This window comes from Bufo gargarizans, chromosome 2 (genome assembly GCF_014858855.1).
Source record: "Bufo gargarizans isolate SCDJY-AF-19 chromosome 2, ASM1485885v1, whole genome shotgun sequence".
Classification (NCBI taxonomy): Eukaryota; Metazoa; Chordata; class Amphibia; order Anura; family Bufonidae; genus Bufo; species Bufo gargarizans.
Window position 1 is genome coordinate 186064325 of NC_058081.1, and position 14590 is coordinate 186078914.

The following is a 14590-nucleotide window of genomic DNA, read 5'->3' on the forward strand; positions in this document are numbered from 1 at the left end:
ATGCCTTTCGGTCTGACCAATGCTCCTGCCGTCTTTCAACATTTCGTTAATTACATTTTTAGTCATCTAATCGGCAGGTTTGTGGTAATATACCTAGATGATATTTTAATTTATTCGTCTGATCTGAGAACACATGAGGAGCATGTCAGACAAGTACTGCAGGTCCTACGGACGAATGAATTATATGCTAAGATTGAAAAATGTGTCTTCGCCGTTCAGGAAATACAATTCCTGGGTTATTTTTTATCTGCTTCAGGTTTCCGTATGGATCCTAGGAAGGTCCAGGCAATTTTAGATTGGGATCTTCCTGAGAACCTCAAAGCACTACAACGGTTCTTGGGCTTCGCGAATTTCTATAGGAAATTCATTAAAAATTATTCACTTATTGTAAAACCGCTTACTGACATGACTAGGAAGGGGACTGATTTTTCTAAATGGTCTGACGCCGCTAAAGTTGCTTTTTCCTCTCTAAAAGAGAGGTTTACCTCAGCACCTGTACTAGTCCAACCTGATGTCTCTCAGCCTTTTATTGTTGAAGTCGATGCGTCAGAGGTGGGAGTGGGGGCGGTGCTGTCTCAGGGTCCGTCTCCTGGCAAATGGCGTCCTTGTGCTTTCTTTTCGAAAAAACTATCTGCAGCAGAAAAGAACTACGATATTGGCAATAGGGAACTATTAGCTATTAAACTTGCGTTTGAGGAGTGGCGCCACTTCTTAGAGGGGGCAGTCCACCCCGTCACTGTGATTACGGACCACAAAAATCTCCTGTACCTCGAATCAGCTAAGCGTCTACCCCCTAGACAGGCTAGGTGGTCGCTATTTTTTACCAGGTTTAACTTTGTTATTACCTATCGTCCTGGGGCAAAGAACACCAAGGCTGATGCACTATCTCGTTGTTTCCCTGGAGGGGGTAATGTGAGTGATCCGGTGCCCATTCTACAAAGAGGAGTGGTTGTCTCTGCGGTACACTCTGTTTTGGAGGGGAAGGTGTTAGAGGCCCAGGGGGACGCCCCGGTCTCTTGCCCCTCAGAGAAATTGTTTGTACCGTTGAACCTACGTTTCGAATTATTAAAGGAACATCATAATTCGGCACTTGCTGGGCACCCGGGTAGTAAAGCAACCTTGGAGCTATTGTCTCGTCGTTTTTGGTGGCCAAGGTTGCGTCAGGATGTATTGGATTTTGTGTCTTCTTGTTCTACCTGTGCGCGCGCAAAAGTTTCACATACACGTCCTGCAGGGTCTCTATTACCACTCGTCATTCCCAATAGACCGTGGACACATCTGTCAATGGATTTTATCACTGACTTACCTTTGTCTGCGGGTAAAACAGTGATTTTGGTAGTAGTGGACAGGTTTAGCAAAATGGTACACTTCATTGCGTTACCCGCACTACCTAATGCTAAGACTCTTGCTCAGGTATTCGTCAGTGAAATCGTGAAGCTTCACGGGGTCCCCTCCGATGTTGTTTCGGATCGGGGTACCCAGTTTATTTCTAAATTTTGGAAAGCTTTTTGTTCCCGTTTGGGGGTACACTTGTCCTTTTCCTCAGCTTTCCATCCTCAGTCGAATGGACAGACTGAGCGAACCAACCAAAACCTTGAGACATATCTAAGATGTTTTGTGTCTGAAAACCAAGAGTTGTGGTCATCATATTTACCGTTAGCTGAGTTTGCCATAAATAATCGTCGTCAGGAATCCACTGGCAAGTCACCATTTCTTGGTGCATATGGTTTTCATCCCCAATTCTGTACTTTCAAAGAGGGGGGGTCTTCTGGGGTTCCCGAAGAGGAACGTTTTTCGTCATCTCTTTCATCGGTATGGCAGAAGGTGCAAGCTAACTTGAAAAATATGGGAGGTAAATACAAATGCATGGCTGATAAGAGACGGTCGCCAGGTCCGGACCTAGGAGTGAATGACTATGTGTGGTTGTCTACTAGGAATATTAAATTGAAGGTTCCCTCTTGGAAACTGGGTCCTAGGTTTATTGGCCCTTACAAAATTGTAGCCATCATCAACCCCGTGGCTTTTCGCCTGGAGTTACCTCAGACTTTTAAAATTCATAATGTTTTTCATAAGTCGTTACTCAAAAAATATGTTCCACCTCTAGAACCATCACCGCTGCCACCCCCTCCTGTTGTCGTGGATGGTAATCTAGAATTTCAGATATCCAAAATTGTTAATTCTCGTCGGGTCCGCCGCTCTCTTCAATATCTGGTGCATTGGAGAGGTTACGGTCCCGAGGAAAGAATGTGGGTTCCTGCGTCTGAGGTAAACGCCGACAGGTTAGTTCGGGTTTTTCATGCCTCTCATCCTGAGAGACCTGGTCCTGAGTGTCCGGAGGCCCCTCGTAGAGAGGGGGGTACTGTCACGAGGGTATCGAGAACCACGCCTGACACCGTTATACCCGGGGTCAGGAAGTCGCAGCTGTTGGCTGCACGCTCTATTTAAGATAGGGCTGTTTTCCTTATAGTAGCTTTCTGGGTTTGCTTTGCAAACCCTTTTGGCTCACTCAGGGATCCGTAGCTCCTTCTCCTCAGCTGTTCCTTGTCCAGCACTCCCAAACCTCCTTATATTCCTCTCTCACACTTCTCTGGTTGCCAGAGATAGAGCTTCCTGCCTGGACATCTATCCTGACCCACTGGAGCTGTGTTGCTGCGTTCTCTGACTGTTGATTCAGAACGCTACCCTCCGGATCCCTGTTGGACCTTTGTGGACAGTTGTTGTCGTCCACCTGGGTGTTTGTGTTTGTCTGTGTTTGTCTGTCCTCTCCCTGGTGTTTCCCTCTTAGTGCAGTGGTGAGGACTAGCGATCCCACCGGCCCGTTCACTATCCAGGGCTCATTTCAGGGAAAGCCAGGGTTTAGGCACGTGATCGCCGCACGGGTGAGGAACCCGTCTAGGGACGTCAGGGCAGTCAGGTGCCAGCCGCAAGGTGAGTTAGGGGTCACCACCTTTCCCTTAGGCAGGGCTTTCCCTGTTTTCCTCCCTGTGCGTGACACCGGTCATTACACATTGACATTAGGTTGCTCTCTTTTAGAATTGAATGGCCTGAATGGTCATACTCTGGCATATATTCAACAATAACAAAAACTTGAGGTAGTATAGATGATCTCTCCCTCTCAGTAATAATCTGTAGACCCTATGAGGAGCCAACACAATCTTAACGGGGTTGTGCAGCCACATTATTTGTTTTGCCTGTACTGTAGCTGAAAATGCCATAAAATAACAAAATAACTCATCTCGCTGGTCTTCTGCCACTCTCATAGTGGAGAATCTGGGAAGTATCGGTATGGGGGCATCAGGGGATTGGTTCTGATACTCCTTTTGCTATTTAAGTATTTAAGGCATTATAAGTTGTTTTAAAAAATGTAATGTGGCTGGACAAACCGTTTAAGAAAGGTTCTTTGCATCCAACTGCTTCAGGGCCCACTTTGTGGAAGGTGATGTCATTCGTTACAATATAACAAGCCAACAAAGCAAATTTTTATTTGGCAATAAAATAGCAACTTGCTTGAGACATATCCAGAAATACATTTAGTAACTTTTTATCATCAATAGTTAAAGGCTATGTACACCTTTGGGGCAAATTTTTTTATGATTGCATTTTATTTATTTTTGGCTAAAAATCATGTTTCCAAATACTCTTTATTTAAAATATTGAGCTGTTCTGTCACGAGTTAACTGTTTGTCTAGCTGTATGAATCGTACTTTCACTTTTGCCAGTCATCTAATAACACTTATGTCTAAATTACTAAACAGTCATAAACACTTATTTAAGGCTAGTATTACACTAGCAGGTCAGCAAGGCAATTGTCAGGAGGGAAGCATTCCGGGCTATTACATGCAGCGATCTCCTCAGCAGTAGGGGGAGGAGCGATCGCTAATGCCATCGCTTGTCGTCATACTGAATTATTGTTTGATTAGACAGCACAATATGCTGCCATAGCCACCGGGTGCCTGCTATTTCATACAGTAATGCTGGTTGCAGACTTTTAACCCTTTATATGCCATTGTCAAATATGACCACGGCATCTGGACACGCTAAAACCTAGAAGCGCGAGATTCTTGGTGTGCTCTGGCTCCCCCCAATGAGGCAGGCCCTGTCCTCCTGTGTAACAGGAGGCTGCTGCACATTAGTTTCTATTGAGCTCCTGCCTGTGGCAGGGATACATAGGAACATAGTATAATCGCCATAGACTGCAAGTGTCACGGTCCCTTCTCTGACAGATGTCAGGAGATCAAGGAGACTGGCGGAGCGTGGAGGAATCTAACAGCCTCTTTGATTACTCTTTATTCAGTGATTGTTTGTGACCTCATCCCCTGTTTCAGGTGCATCGTAGTACTCATAACTCTACCCTATTTAGTGTTGCCCCACCCTTCTTACTGTGCGGTAGATAGCTTCATTTGGGTTTGGCAGAGTTGGTGTGAGGTCATCTCTGGTGTTCCCGCTCGTCCATCACTACAGAAGTGTCGCGTTTGTGTTTTGTTTTCCCTTCCTTGCTTGTTGTTACTAGGCCTCAGGGAGAAGCCTGTTCCTTCATCAGGGAAGGAACAGGTTGCCTCAGCCCTGACAATATTCTTAGGACTCTCTAGGGTCTCCAGGGTCCCAGGTCACAAGGTATGGGCATTTCTACCTTAAAGGGATGCACATATGGGTAGGAGTCAGGACCAGGAGTAGGGTTACTAGGAGGTGACCTTTTCCTTTCCCTAGCGTTGAGGCCTAGTGGCTTTCCCTTTCCCTCCTGGTTGTCAGTTTGGTGTTTCCTCCTATACTTCATCTGTGACACCAAGGCTAATACATTGGAGTCTATGAAAGAAGCAATCTAATGATTGTTTGTTATAGTTTCCTATGGCAACTATAAAAAGTATAAAAAATATATATATGTTTCCCCAGAATGAAAATGAAAAAACATTAAAAATAAATAAAATACATCACAGACATCGCCGCCTGCGAAAACGCCCCGACTATTAAAATGTAAAAATAAATATCCCATGAAATGAAAGTAACTGGTCAGTTTTACCATATAGGAAATGCCATAAAAACAAAACCCATAAAACTGTTGTAGAATTGCAACTTGTCTCGCAAAAAACAAGCCCTCATATGGCTATAGCCCCAGAAAGGCAGGGAGTGAAAAATGAAAACGCAAAAACAAGAAACCTCTGGGGCTGAAAGGGTTAATATATACACTTCTGTCAAAAGTTAAAAAAATATGAAAAATGGAGGATGGAGGTCAGAGAAATACTACCATAGAGACATTAAGATATAAATATTACAAATAATCAAAATGCTGTATAGCATTCAATAGTGCCAAACTATCTAATTGCTAGTAGTGGAAATGTTAAATGTACATTTCACTTAAGCTGGAAATATACATTTAATGCAAAACACTACATACAGTACCTTTATTACCATATCCTGTAAAAGCATTAGGGATATGTACAAGTTAGCGCACATTTGCTGTGTTACCTCCAGCATTTTTAAGCACCATATTTTCATCTTGTAATTTACCTCAAGGTGGCAGTGTGTCATCTAAATTATGTGTCAGTATAAAATGGCTCTGACGTATCTTTAAATCGTGATCAGCCTAGTGTAAACATTTCAACTGCGTACATATAAAGAAGAAATATAAAGATATTTTATTGAAAAGAATGCTTAACTAAACTTTTCAGAATAAGCTTCCATATGTGCATACATGAGTGATAGCACCATATTTGACAATTATATGTCTTGTATCTGCCATTTTTAACAGTTTTCTTCTATATTTGCTATAGCTATAATTTTTATCGTCCCTGAGCTGGTGGGTAGAGATTAGCTGCTCATCATGTCTGCCCATAGACTACATATACATGCTTCATAAGGGTCCATGTGCTTTTTCACATCTGTTGCTCCGTTCCGTGGGGCCGCAAAAAAATAGAACATGTTTCTATTATGGGCGACACATCATGTTCTGCAAATTGCGTAACTCACAAGGGTGGCATTTGTGTTTTGCAGATCTGCAATTTGCGGAGTGCAAAATAGTGAGCGGTTGCGTGCATGAGCCCTAACTTTTTTTTTTCACTCAGAATCATCACATAGGACATTACAGGGAAGTACTGAACTGTATAGATTTCAATAAAGAACTTAGGGTGAGATATAACACTTACTATTAGTTGCTGAAGAGAGTTCTCTCTTTCCTACTCCCCCTTCATAAACTTTTATGGGATGATGGAATCTGATCATTCAGTGAACACGTAGTCAGTTTTTGTTTTAACCTCTTGATTACTGCCAACGTATATGTATGGGGAAGTACATGTTTTAAATATGGTACTTCAATCAGCAGAGACCCGAGGCTACTGTATGCGACCGACAATAATGCCAATTGCATACATTTAACCTTTTAGATGCCATAGTCAAGCATGACCACCATCCAAATGCCCAAAGACCATATTCACAAACTTCCAGGTGAAGTTCTTTTGAATTACAGTCTAAGCTGGAATAAATCAGAATGCTTCATGTTGTAGCCTCCTGGGGGGGCTAAGAAAAGTTTTTAAAAGTTTTTAAAAAGTTTTCAAAAATATAAAAAAAATATACAAATCTAAATTACCCCCTTTCCCCAGACTGAAAATTAAAAATTAAAAAACATAATGATCATGGGCATAACTGTGTCCCAAAACAGGCGTACTATTAAAATATAAAAATATTTATCCCATACCGCAAAAATTTAACAAAATGTTATCAAAAGTCACATACACTCCAAAATGGTATCAATAAAAAGTACAGATTGTCCTGCAAAAAATGACCCTATATACAGCTCCGTAGACATTACTATAAAAATGAATGGGGGTCAGAATATGACAATGAAAAGAAAAAAAAAATTTCATAGTTTTTTTTTAGTATTAAAACACAAGAAAAACTATAAATATTGTAATCGTACTGACCCAGAGAATAAAGGGCACAGTTTTGCTGCATAGGGGACGCTGTAGAGACAAAACCTGTGAAACTGTGGCAAATTGTGTTTTTTTTTTTTTTTATTCCACCCCATTTAGAATTTTTTTTCCACTTCATTGTATGCCATAATAAATGCCCCGCAAAAAACAAGCCATCATAGGGGTATGTGAACAGATAAGATAAAGTTAGAGAAGAAAAATTTAAACGCAAATTAAAAAACCTCCGGTGTTCAAAGAGTTAATGAAACAATGCTAGTTTGGAAAAGGAAATGTGGAGCTGATAACTTTAGAACAAGACATTTTTCTTTAACATATACTGCAAAGTTTCTTATAGCCACCTGTAAAACTGATTTATACAAAGTTATGTGAAAATACTGTGAAAATTCAAGCAAAAGGAGGGGACTACTCCTTTTGGGATCACACAATGTTTCTCAATGTCAATTCTTTCTATTTATCTATCAATCGTCAATCTAGTTATTCAATAAATGTGTTTTGATGTGTCACTGGCAAGAATAAAGACATTAAACTAGTAGCACAGCAAAAGATGTACAAATTCTTATCCAAAATGTAAAACATATTTTCTTTTTCAGAGAAAAAGTAGCTACTAAGAAAAGACTGCTTTATATAGCAATTATTAATAAGGTTGTAGATAACGTTATAATAATACATTTGTGGACATTCTTCTAGGTAATGAAACACAAAGTCTGAAGGCCATGCAGGAATTACAAGAATTGTTTTCAGAACTAAACAAGACAAATGGTATGAGAGATAATGAAGAAGAGATTATGAAACTGGAGGACACAAGGAATCAGGCAGAAAAGTACATCTCTAAATTGCAAGCCGAAGAGGGCAGAAATAATAATGAAACATCTGATGAAGAAGACCTATCTAATAATATGCTAATACAAGAACAGCAAACAGGAAGTAATGAAAAACCTCCTGCTCTAAAGGAGACTTCAAAGTCTGAAAAACCTAACCAAAGTAAGACTAAGAAAGTCAATAATTCTTACTATCCCATGTTACTATCAAAAGATAAAAGTCTACAATTGACAAATCGAAACGACATAAGAACAGATGAAGAAGTTACTGATAAACCATTAGAAGACATTACAGTGGGCGAAGATAATGTTATAAGTGAGGACAATGCATATAGCACAGAAAACAATCTGGACGTTCAAAAAAAGAAAATAAAGAAACTAGATGAGTATATTAATAAAGCAAAAGGAGAATCTGAGTATGAACATCAAAGATTAACAAAAGGTTTGGAATTGAATGACCAAGAAATCTTAGAGATAATGTCATAAAACAAATAGAGGGACAGGAGGCTGCCATAGATTTAAAGGGAACCTGTCACCAGTTTTATGGTGTCCTAACTAAGGGCAACATAAATAAGTGACTGATTCTCTTCAAAATGCTGGGTCACTTTCTTTAATTGACCCAGTCAATCTGCCAACATCTTGTATTGAAAATCTCCTGCTGATAATGATGAGTCCTAAATATTTATGAGCTCCTGACTCTCCCCGCCTACCTGCTGCTGAATGACAGTTATTTTCCATAGGAATCAGCAGCAGGTGGGCAGGGGAGTGGCTATAGCTCTGAATTAAATATACACTGGACTCAATGACATCACGCTGGACTCAAATCAGCTCATTAGCATGCAGCATGCGGCATCTTTGTGTGTATATTATGAGGTAACCATCTGTCACACCAGTAAGTGAATACATCTAAGGTACTTTTTAGTAGTTAATGATTGTATATAATTAGTTAGATTATAATCAAATATCCACATGACAGGTTCCCTTTAAGTCTGTTGCATGGCCAGCGGAAGGATGCGACAAAGCTGGCTGCACAAGGGGAGTCAAGGCTGGCACACAAAATACTGGTTTTGATAACTCTCCCTTATTCCATATAGAGATGAGTAAATCACAAAAAATTCAATTTGGATTTGATTCGTCTACCATTTTGATTTGGGCCTGAATCAATTCTACCCAAATCGAAAGTGGCCTGAAAATTTGTTTATACTTTTTTTCTCTTTCTCCCTCTCTCTACAAAATTCACCCGAATTTAATCACCAAAATTTAAATTCGATTAGTTTATTATTGATTTGCTCATCTCTAATAATAGAAATAAGTACACAACCAACCATACAGGGCAGTTGGGGTGGTAGTATGCATGCAGCTGCAGTGTCAGGTTGCAGATAGTTAACATAGTTTGTAGCGCATTTCTTTGTGAGTAGCAGGCACAATGATGGGAAATGGCGATGGTGCCGTGTTCATCGCTGATCGCGGCATCTGAGATGACTATTGAGGGCTGTCACCTTATCTATTTGCTCTCGAAGAATCCGCTACGGACATCTTGATTAAAGATTCAGCACGAAATCTGTCAAGGTGCATGATGATGTCATCAAGCTGGGCAGAATGGTGATGTAATACATTACCGTGCACAAGATTTCGACTGGATCTTCAATCAAGATCGCAGTGGCCAACTCTGTATGAATTTTTTTCAACACTAGTTAAAAGCGCACACTCCCCTACTTTTTCCCAGGTATTGAAAGCCTGTGCACTTAAGAGCCATAACAGTAGAGTATAACATCCCAAAACTGGACATGAGGGTGCGGCACTGCTTCCTTTTACCTCGTGAGCACAATGCATTTATAGAGGATAGTGGTGCAGCTTTATGGTCTAAGCATTCTCCATTGTATTATATACTGTGGAGAATGGGAAACCATGGATAAACAGAAATGTTCAAAACCTTTTGAAGGCACGTGACATTGCTTTCCGAAAGGGAGACCCAGAGGAGTACAAAACAGCCAGGTCCAATCTGAAGAGGGGCATTAAGGAGGCGAAGCACTGCTACAAAACAAAAATACGACATCATTTTACAAGCTCTGATTCCCGACGCATGTGGTAGGGTATTAAGTCCATTACGAATTATAAGAGCAACACCTGTTCTATCAACACTGGAAATTCTTTCTCTCCTGATGACCTAAATAATTTTTTTGCACGATTTGACAAAGACAATGAGCTGCCTATCATCAAATTAGCCCAGCAAGAGGCTCCATCATGTTCCCTGATGCTGAGAGCACATGAGGTAGAATGGGCCTTAAACCACATTAATCCCCACAAAGAAGCTGGCCCTGATGAAAGTCCAGGAAAAGTCCTAAAAAACTGTGCTAAACAGCTGAAAACAGTGTTTACCAGTATGTTTAACAGCTCACTAGAGCAGGCCATTGTCCCCACTTGCCTGAAGTCCTCCACAATTGTCCCAATTCCAAAACAGGCCGGGGTGAAGACCTTAAGTGATTATCGCCCGGTAGCTCTCACTCCTATTGCTATGAAGTGCTTTGAACAACTTGTCCTCAGGCACATGAAGAGCAAGATCTGCACCTCCATGGACCAATACCAGTTTACTTACAGAGCACATAGGTCAACTGAGGATGCTGTCTCACTTACCCTTCACACTGCGCAGTCACACCTGGAGCAGAGAGACAGCTATGTGCGGATGCTGTTCATTGATTACAGCTCGGCCTTTAACACCATCCCTCCCAACAAGTTGGCAACGAAACTGAACAACTTGGGTCTCAGCTCACACCTGTGCAACTGGATACTGGATTTTCTTACAAAAAGACCACAAATCATACGCATGGGCAAGCACTTTTCTTCATCCTTAACACTAAACACTGGGGTACCGCAAGGCTGTGTGTTGAGCCCTCTCCTTTACTCCCTCTTCACAAATGACTGTAAACCTATTCACAATACCAATACCATTATAAAATTTGCAGATGACACGACCGTGATAGGCCTAATCTCCAACAATGATGAAACAACCTAAGGCCCCATGCACACGACCGTTTTTTTTTTTTGCTGTCCGCAAAAACGGGTTCCGTAGTTCCGTGATCCGTTTTTCCTTCCGTGGGTCTTCCTTGATTTTTGGAGGATCCAAGGACATAAAGGAAAAAGTCGTTTTGGTGTCCGCCTGGCCGTGCGGAGCCAAACGGATCCGTCCTGACTTACAATGCAAGTCAATGGGGACGGATCCGTTTGACGTTGACACAATATGGTGCAATTGCAAATGGATCCGTCCCGCATTGACTTTCAATGTAAAGTCAGGAGTCCCTATTATACCATTGGATCGGAGTTTTCTCCAATCCGATGGTATATTTTAACTTGAAGCGTCCCCATCACCATGGGAACGCCTCTATGTTACAATATACCATTGAATTTGAGTTACATCGTGAAAACTCATATCCGACAGTATATTCTAACACAGAGGCCTTCCCATGGTGACGGGGACGCTTTAAGTTAGAATATACTACTAAATGTGTACATGACTGCCCCCTGCTGCCTGGCAGCACCTGAAGGGGTTAATTGTGCGTATCATAGCCCCCTGTAAGAGATCAGGGGCTGCCAGGCAGCAGGGGGCAGACCCCCTTCCTCCCCAGTTTGAATATCATTGGTGGCCAGTGCGGCCCCCCTCCCTCCCTCTATTGTATTATCATTGGTGGCACAGTGTACGGCCCCCCCCCTCCATCTATTGTATTATCATTGGCGGCAGTGTGCGCCCCCCCCGGCCCTCCCTCTATTGTATTTTCATTGGTGGCACAGTGTGCGGCCCCCCCCCCCCTCTATTGTATTAATATTATTGGTGGCACAGTGTGCGGCCTCCCCTCTCCCCCCCCCCGATCATTGGTGGCAGCGGAGAGTTCCGATCGGAGTCCCAGTTTAATTGGATCGGTAACCATGGCAACCAGGACGCTACTGCAGTCCTGGTTGCCATGGTTACTTAGCAATATTAGAAGCATCATACTTACCTGCTGCGCTGTCTGTGACCAGCCGGGAGCTCCTCCTACTAGTAAGTGACAGGTCTGTGCGGCGCATTGCTTACAGGGGGCCATGATACGCACAATTAACCCCTTCAGGTGCGGCACCTGAGGGGTTAATTGTGTGTATCACAGCCCCCTGTAAGAGATCGGGTGCTGCCAGGCAGCAGGGGGCAGTCATGTACACAGTTCGTAGTATATTCTAACTTGAAGTGTCCCCATATATATACTGTAAAAAGCTTTTATGCAGACAGATCTTCGGATCAGTCTGTATGAAAGTAACCTACGGCCACGGATCACGGACACGGATGCCAATCTTGTGTGCATCCGTGTTTTTTCACGGACCCATTGACTTGAATGGGTCCGTGAACCGTTGTCCGCCAAAAAAATAGGACAGGTCATATTTTTTTGACGGACAGGATACACGGATAGCGGAGGCGGATGACAAACGGTGCATTTTCCGAGTTTTCAAAGGACCCATTGAAAGTGAATGGGTCCACAGAAAATCACGGAAAACGGAACAACGGCCACGGGTGCACACAACGGTCGTGTGCATGAGGCCTATAGGAAAGAGGTTGAGAACCTAGAGAGATGGAGTAAGAACAACAACCTCATACTAAATACCAAGAAAACAAAGGAGCTAATTCTGGATTTTAGGAAGAAGAAACAAAATGGACACCATCCATTAGCATTAATGGTGGAAACGTGGAGATAGTTCAAAGTTTCAGATTCTTGGGAGTTCATATTAGTCAGGACCTGTCATGGATAAAAAACACAACAGAAATTACCAAAAAAGGCCTTCAGAGGCTATATTTTCTGAGGAGTCTGAAGAAAGCACAACTCCCAAAACAGCTGCTAGTCAATTTCTGCAGGTGCACCATAGAATCTGTTATCACATACTGCATCACAGTGTGGTACTCGGCTGCTCTTCTGAGGACAAGAAGACTCTCAAGCGCATCATCAGAATGGCTGGAAGAATCACTAGTACTCAGTTACCATCACTGGATGACATCTTCACTGCTTACTGCAGCAACAGGGCAAAAATTATCTGCGGGGATCCAACTCACCCCAGCCACAGCCTTTTCACCCCCCCTACCCTCTGGTAGGCGTCTTAGAGCCCTACATGCCCGCACCACTAGGCTGAAGAATAGCTTTTACCCCAAAGAAATCAGTCTCCTAAATGTTCGGAGATTATTGCCCCTTCCTAGGATAGAAACTACCACAGACTGAAAGTGACTGCTGCATTCATGTCCCCATGATGACCTCTTGTCTGCAGTGGTGTCTGAATCAGTGTGTATATATACTCACAAGCACTTCCTACTTTGCTCTTGTTATATATATGCTGTGAACTGTGAATAGTAATGCTTTCTAGTGCAATGTTTTGTTTTTTTTCTAGTGTAATGCTTTAGTTTAAATGTCAGTTCTTGTTCCTCTGTCCATGGCATCTAGGATTGCTCCAAACAACATTTCATTGTATTACATTGTATTGTACAGTGACAATAAAGGCATCTTATCTTATCTTACTGCACTTGTCATTTGTTTTCAGGTTTTATACCATCTGTTTTCTATGAGTTTATATTTAAATGCATGTATACAACGTGTGACTGTACATGTATAAGAATATTTGTATTGGTTGATTTTAAAGCCCCAGTGCTCTTTTACAAAATTCAAACTATGCCACTTACTGGAAATAAAGCACTAGACATTCAATGTTTCAAACTTTCCTGCTCCAGGATCTGAGGTGCCAAGCCAAGTATAATCTTGTTTGAAGGAATCCCTAACATATATTATACAGGAATAATATTCATTTTTCTACCTAATAAAATTCTAAAAAAGCAATGATGTGTGTGGATTTCTTACTATATTGACTTATAAGCAACCATCTAGGCAACTCCTTCTGATGTAACATACCTCCCAACTTTTGACAACAAGGAGGGACAATATTAGTGGCGCTCTATGTGTGCCATAGCATATTTTGTAGTACTAAGCCACACCTCTAACTCCACTTATCTACACACACCCTCTCACAATAGTTATGCCCACATTATGCCCTTCTTTCAGTAGTTATACCCACATTTTGGCTCCCTTTTAGCAGTTATGCCCACACTGTGCCCCCTGTTTCAGTAGTAATTCCCACATAGTGTCCCCTTTTTAGTAGCTATTTCCACATTGCGTCCCCCTTTTAGTACTGACACCTCTGTTAAAGGGGTTTTCCGGGAATTAAGAAAATGAAAATACTTAAATATTACTTTATTATAAATATATTCTCAAATACCTTTCATTATTTATAATGGCTCGTTTTGTCTGGGGAGCAATCATCAGGGGAAACAAAATGGCCACTGCCCCATTAGTTCACACAAAACCTGTCCTAATCACACATGAGGACAAGTTACTTTACAACACTAGGGTAAAGAGCTGTTTCTACCTCTTCTCTCTTGTCAGGGATTATGATCCTGAATACAGATGATAAGAACTTTAGCTGAATCTCTGTAGGAATGGAGTTCATGAGGAGACATGAAGTACAGAGAGGACAGACTGTGGTAATGGAGACTGTAAACTGCTGCTCATTAGCCACACCTCACCATCCTTTCATATTTCCTCATCATCTCCATTCCCACAGAGATTCACCTTTATTCAGGATCATGATTCCTGACAAGCAGAGCAAAGGGAAGGATGAGGCAGCACTATGGCTCATTGCTGTGTGATTAGGACAGGTTTTGTGTGTACTGATAGGACGGCGGCAATTTTATTTCCCATAATTATTGCGCCCTAGACAAAACAAGCCAATATAACTAATGAAAGGTATTTGTGAATATATTTATTATAAAATAATATTTAAGTATTTTCA

General features: G+C 41.8%; 1 protein-coding gene across 1 annotated transcript in view; it reads left to right on the plus strand.

Moving 5' to 3' along the window:
* LOC122929683 (early endosome antigen 1-like) overlaps nt 1-8369 on the plus strand; it is a 63537-nt gene extending 55168 nt beyond the window's left edge. The window contains exon 7 of the mRNA XM_044283322.1: nt 7611-8369. Coding sequence (XP_044139257.1) covers nt 7611-8227 — 617 coding nt within the window. The 3' untranslated portion in view covers nt 8228-8369. The remainder of the gene's footprint in view (nt 1-7610) is intronic.
* Nucleotides 8370-14590: the final 6221 nt, after the last annotated feature.